General features: G+C 46.4%; 1 protein-coding gene across 1 annotated transcript in view; it reads left to right on the top strand.

Moving 5' to 3' along the window:
* The first annotated feature begins 219 nt into the window (after window positions 1–219).
* Window positions 220–6,438, top strand: part of URB2 (URB2 ribosome biogenesis 2 homolog (S. cerevisiae)) — a 19,005-nt gene continuing 12,786 nt past the window's right edge. The window contains 3 exon segments of the mRNA XM_008936045.1: window positions 220–345; window positions 1,536–1,712; window positions 3,849–6,438. The exon segment at window positions 3,849–6,438 is cut by the window's right edge and continues 14 nt beyond it. Of these exon segments, the coding sequence (XP_008934293.1) occupies window positions 220–345; window positions 1,536–1,712; window positions 3,849–6,438 (2,893 nt within the window).

Here is a 6,438-nt window from a genome sequence, read left to right as displayed (position 1 = left end):
GTGGAGTGAGTGAGTGAGCGAGGGAGAGAGAGGTCCCTGCGAGCGGGGTGAGGGCCGCGGGCCTAGGGCTCGGGACCTGGCAGGCGAGAGGGCGGCGGTAGGCAGTGGGGCCACGTGGGGCCCGGTGTGTCGAGGCGCTCTCGCCGCCTCCACTTCCTTCTCTTTCGCTTGTCTTCTGGTTCGCCTCTCTTCGCCTTTGGAGGCCCATGTGCTGCCCCTATGGCAGCCATCTACTCCGGCATTTACCTGAAGCTGAAAAGCGCCAAGACTTCTTGGGAAGACAAACTGAAACTAGCCCGTTTTGCGTGGGTGTCTCACCAGTGCGTGCTCCCTAATAAGGAACAAGTAAGTTCTTTTTAATGGTAAGCAGTGAAAGAGAGAAGTCCCAGTAATTAACAGCTCCTGAGGATGAACTGATTAATAAAATCCAGATCTAGGTGCTTAAGCTTTTGATCCTAGGTAGTAGCGCAGATAGAGCTGTGATGGTGAATTGTGGGTGGCTTTTGATTTCTGTGTGGTTCTTAACGTCTTCTTTCAACTAGCTTAAGCAAAAAGATGGCATTAGGGCAGGAACAGGAAGAAAGAGCCTTACAGAGAGGACAGCGTGCATGTGTTCTGTCTCCCTAATAGAGGAGAAACTTTTATCTTTAGAGCTGTCGTTAGTATTGTTTATTAGATACTGTACAGGATGCTCTGAAGTCTGATGCATATGGTCGTAGCTAAGAGGAAGAACTTCAGGGAGGGAGAACTGTTTGCAGCTACACACGCGTTTCCCAGTGCTCTGAATCTGCGTGTGTGGAAGGAATGTGCTCTGGATTTGTGGGCATCTCCTTGGAAGATGCTTGTAGCCCACACTCTCCCCTCGAGTCTTTTGTTTTGACCTTGTTTGCTGAAGGTCTGTTCAGTGTTTCCTTAAGTGAGAGGTGTCTTATGCTGCTCCTCCAGCCTAGGAGTTTTGTGGGCTTTAGAGTTTGTACTGTTTGAGATCCATGTTTTGAGCTGTTATTTTAGTTACTTAGCCTATGGCTAGGTTTAATATTCTATAATTTTATTTTTAAATCAGTAACTTAAATTAATAGGTTTCAATCTTTTCCAGTTTGCATACATCTAAACTCGTGGCCTGAATTTCTAGGTAGTAAATCTATAAACATATGAAGAGGACGATATGAAAAGAATGCTAATTGTCAGAAAGTGAAAACCATGAGATTCTTTAAGTTTTGATTTAAAAGGCTATATTTGCTAATCACTTGGCTATCAGAATTACTCTCTGATGAAAGAGCCTTAGGATGTTGATTTCTGAAAGCTCTTCGGTATAGTGCAAGAGAGCACAAGGCCAATGCTGGATTTAGAATGAAAGCTCTTAGGAATTGAAATCGACAAGGATGGGTTTCTCTGCTCATTGGGAGCTTGCTCTGCTTGGATATAAAGCAGTTCTCAATGAGGCACGAGTGCTGCAGTTGTAAAGAGGTACTGCTTTTGTCTTGTTTTCACATGGGGGGTTATTAAAGGTTGCTTCTTTTCCCTTTTGTTCACAGGTGTTGCTTGACTGGGTAAGCCATACATTGGTTGTATACTACAATAAGAAACTTAATCTGGAGGATGAAGTTGTTGAGAAACTCTGGGCGTATCTAGACAACGTTATCCATAGTAGAAGACTACAGAATCTCTTAAAGAGTGGGAAGACAATCGGTCTCAGTTTTTCAGTTGCACAGGTAACTAAAACTGTTTATATTTTGTAAGATGCTTATAGCAGTGCTATGCTGGTTGTGGTTGGGATGCTTTAGTTGTTGCTGAGCAGTGCTCACACAAAGCCAAGGGCTGACCCCAGCTGGCCAAAAGGATATTCCAGACTGTAAGATGTCATGCTCAGTGTGTGAAGCTGGGTGAAAAAGGAGGAAGGGAGGGTGTTCAGGGTGATGGCATTTGTCTTCTCAAGTACCTGTTACACATGATGAAACCCGGCTGTCCTGGGAATAATGCCTGCTGATAGGAAGCAGCAAATTATTTCCTTGCTTTGCTTTGCTTTGCTTGCACATGTGGCTTTTGCTTTACCTGTTAAACTCTCTTACTCTCAACCCAGGAGTTTTCTCACTTTTACCCTTCTGATTCTCTCCCATCCCACCAGGTGTGAGTGAGCAGCTGCCTGGAGCTTAGTTGCTGGCCAGGGTTAAACCATTACAAGCACGTGTGTTCTGCAGTATCTGACTCTTCCTCACAGTGTAGGGTGTAACATGAAATATATCATAATTAATCTGATGGTTTCTAGGAGCTCTACTAAAAACTCTATTTCTGTTCTGCGATACAGTTTGCATTTGTGCAGCACTAAGGTTGAAAATAGCATTCTAATAATCATCCTCTCTGCCTTTAACTTCAACCTATGAGAGGGTGAACTGGTTTAAGTATTTCAATAGGTAAGTGAAAGCTCAGTTCCATATGTTGCTTTTCAGTATTATTTACTCCTTATATTACTGTTTTGCCTGGGAGTCATGGGGAGAGAGATTTTCCCCTCGCTGTGGAGCTCCTCAGTGTGTTTGGCCTGAGTACTTGTGCACTCTGATGTGCTTCTCAGCAGACCCCACAGCTTCTTATGCTGACTCTGAACCATGGTAGCACTGAATCATTATTAATTTTAATAATATCATTATTTTAGCCTCAGCTGAAAGTGAATGGGAAAGAATTTAGTTACGGTTTAGAACTGAACCAGGAAGTGTAACTTCTTATTCATCTTCCTGCTTACAAAAATAGCAGAATTAGCGGATGGTTCCAAAGGTAGGCAAAATGACTGGAAAAATGACCCTTTAAGTTATGATCTGATTGGAAGGTAGCAGAGGGAGGTTGTCTTTACCTGCAGAAATTGAGTTGTGAAGTACGGAGAATTGATTGGATGAAATCTGTGCTGCAGAGCTGTTACACAGAAGGTGTGCCAAATTTAAATATGGTCTGGGTGTGAAAATCTGCATGGTTAAAGATTAGGTGAGAGGTGCAGGCCAGAGTATCCTAAAGACCAAGAACAGGGGTGGTTAGAGGTTCCAGTGGAAAGAAGCTAAGGGTCTGTTTCAGTCCAGTGGCACTTGAGCTGAGGAGATGAACTATCCACTAGAAGGTGTAAGGAGACAGATGAGATTTTTAATTCTTAAATAGAGGTGGATTTGTAAAGTGCTACTGAATTTGTTTGCTGACAAGATTATCTGGAGGTGAGTGAGAAAAGGGAGCAAGTGAAAAGGGGATCAAAGGAGAAAATGGTAGGGAAGTCAACACAAAGTTTGAGAAAAGGAAGGGAAATGTGACTTCAAGTAAACATTAATTCTTTAGAACTGTGTCCCCCTCAAAGTGGAAAGAGAACAGTCCTTCACATTCCAGATATTAGCACAGGAAACTGGCTCTTTTTGAAACATAAAGATGCAGTTCAGTCATGGACATTCTCCCTGCATCAAAGGTGGGATGCGTGTTATGTGGGGATTTGTTGTTGTTTGTTTGGAACATCATTTTGGGGACCTTGCAAGAAGGGAAGAAATTTACCCCTACTCCTTTTCTGGAGGATCAACTATTAAGATCAGGTATGGATAGTCTTATACTGTCACCAGTAGCACACATACTGAATGAGGGCTTCCTCACTCATCCTGTGGTGCAAACAAATGCAGGGACACAGTTCTGGCCAGAGAAGCTTCTCGTTTGAGACCTATGATGAGAGAGGCCCAGCAGCAGCTGCTGGCAGGTCCCTGTTTTGTAGCCAGAGCTCACAGGAGGTGCTGTTGGTTCATCATGATGAGCTTTATCTTTTTGTGCAAAACTGACTGGTGTGTTTGTTGGTTTTTGTTTTCTTTTTTTTTTTTCCCCCCAATCTTTAGGTCATAAATGAAAGGTTAGCAGAGGCCTGTTCTCAAGAAACACTGCAAAACATTGGCACTGTGCTGAGTTGCTCCAGTGGCATCCTTTCTACTCCATCGCTCTCCGTCATTTACACAGCAAAGTCTGAGCTCTTGGTTGATCTCCTCAGCAAGCTGTGCAAGCTTGCATGTCAGAGGCTGCCTTCTGATGACTCTGTGGGCTCCCAGTTGTTCAGCATCCTCCAGCTTACCCTTGCTCAGTACCTCCTGATCCAGAGACAGCAAACCAACCCAAACCGTGTGTTTGGGCAAGTGACAAGTCACTTGCTCCAGCCGTGTCTGCTCCTGAGGCACTTGCTGACTGTGAGGAGCTGGACACCAGCAGATGACAACCATGTGCGTCAGCACCTGAGCAGGGAAATCCGAAACCAAGTAGAAACTTTGCTGCAGGCTGGGTTATTCCAGCCTGAGCTTTTCTCATCCTACAAAGAGGAGCTGCTGCCAGAATTCCAGGAGAAGAAGAAAAGAGCCTTGAAAAGCCTTTTGCTACCAGTCAACACAGTGCAGACCAAGCTAGGCAGTGACTTTTGTGAACCTGCCCTCCATGTTGCTGTTGTGGCTGGTTCGGTGTCCCTGCTCTATAAGCTCTTTCTGGACTCGTACTGTAAGGTGGAAAACCACCTTGTGTGTTTCCACATGCTCAGGAGGCTTTTTGGCTGCCTCAGGCTCTCTGGCTTGCAGCAGGATGTGGTGGAGGATATGCTGTCCCATGCAGACTGGAGCACAGAGCTGCTTGCTTTGGAACAGCTTCTGAACTTGGTGCTCAGCAATGATATCTATAATATTGCCAGTGACCGCATCCGGCACAAGGAGGTGCAGTTTGGGTTTTACCGCCAGCTAGCAGAGGTGTTGATTAGGCATTCCCAAGCTTCCATCCCTGCTTGGTTCAGGTGTCTCAAGCTCCTAATGTCATTAAACCACCTTATAGTAGAGCCAGACCTGGACGACTTGGTGGCCTCAGCTTGGGTTGATGCCGAGGTGTCCGAGACGCGCACAAAGAAGCCCCAGGAGGCTCTGATCAGCACCGTGTTTCAGACTTACTCCAAGCTGAGACAGTTCCCACGGCTCTTTGAGAAGGTGCTGACAGTCATTTGCCGGCCAGCTGCTGATGAACTGAGGCTGCCTGTCTTCTCTGCTGCCCTGACAGTAAAGCTTCACGAGTGCCTCCTTGAGCTGCCACCCAACCAGATTTTGGACATCTTGTGTCTCTTCGTAGAGAAATGCGAAACCCTTATCATGCCTGCTGTTGAAGGGTCGGCTGACATGGCCTTGAAGCTGCTGTCGGTGAGCTCAGTGCTGCATGCTTTTCTGTTCAACATGCAGAGCCTTGATGATACCACTCCTTCCCCTGTGGTCCTTCGCACTCAGAGTCTGCTGGGAAAGATGCAGGAGGGAATAATTCAACCACTGATGGAGCTGCTGCAGGCTCCTAGAAGAGAGGAGGAGAAGTCAGACCTTTGGCTAAGAAAAGCCAGTGACTCTGCTCTCCTCCTTCTTTACACTTGGGTTGAGGTAGACAATCTGTTTGGTGTTAGCTGCAGTAAGTATGTGTCTCCGGTAGCTGAAATTGCTGGTGCGGCCACAGAACGTGCTGCAAGGCACTGGGGCATTTCAGCTTTCCTCCCTGGCGTGGGGGAGCAGTGTTGGGAGAGAGTCAAGGAACTCACAAATGGTTTTGCCTCCACTAGTAAATATTGCTTAGAACTGCTCACGCTTCGGAAGATGAAGATGATCTTAATGCAGACCAGAGCTGATCCACAGGCCTTGGAACGTGCTGCAGCTTTCATCCTGGAGTCTGGGAGATCCAGCATGAGCAGGGGAGAGTCTGAACCGTGGGATGGAGATATCGGCGCCATAAGTGATCTCACCTACCCCACGGCACACTGGCACCTGGTCATCTCCAACCTGACTATCCTGCTGCCGTATATTGCCCTGAAAGATGTAGAGTACATTGCAAATGTGCTTCTAGAAACGTTAGTATTGGCCAGAGCTCAGGAAGCTCCCACAGACCAGGAGACTTCCATCAGCATTGGAAAGATATCTCTAGGTTTGATGCATAGCTCCCTCCTCCCAGAAATGAAGGTCCTGCATTGTGCTTTTCTGACCCATCTTATTCAGCAGTTGGCTAGGGTACTGCCCACTGCTGCCAAGGATTCAGTAGCTCTGCCACTTCGACAACTGGCTGCAGGTAATACCCCTTGGCATGAAGAAATCCTGGCTCCTTGCAGGCCTGCTGACCAGTTGGAAGGACCATCAGAAAACAAACTGCTGAAGGACGAGCTCAGCCTTTCTTGGAAAACACTGGAGAAAGTTGCTCAGTGTATAATATTGTTAGCAAAAAATGGCCACACTGTTGTCCTGAAAGAAAGTCATCTAGAAAGCTGCTTGGGTTTGCTAGAAATTGCTTCTCTTCTGAAACTAGACAGTCTTCTTCCCTCTGACTGTACCCGGTGTTTTCTGGTGCTGCTCTCCCTGCTAGCCAATACCAGGGCTAGTGTCTCTTGCAGCAAGCTGTTACTGCTGAAGTTTTTCAGTACCTGCTTCCACCTCC

This window comes from Merops nubicus, unplaced genomic scaffold (genome assembly GCF_000691845.1).
Source record: "Merops nubicus isolate BGI_N331 unplaced genomic scaffold, ASM69184v1 scaffold3932, whole genome shotgun sequence".
In the NCBI taxonomy this organism is placed as follows: Eukaryota; Metazoa; Chordata; class Aves; order Coraciiformes; family Meropidae; genus Merops; species Merops nubicus.
This window is presented reverse-complemented; position numbering and strand designations above follow the sequence as displayed.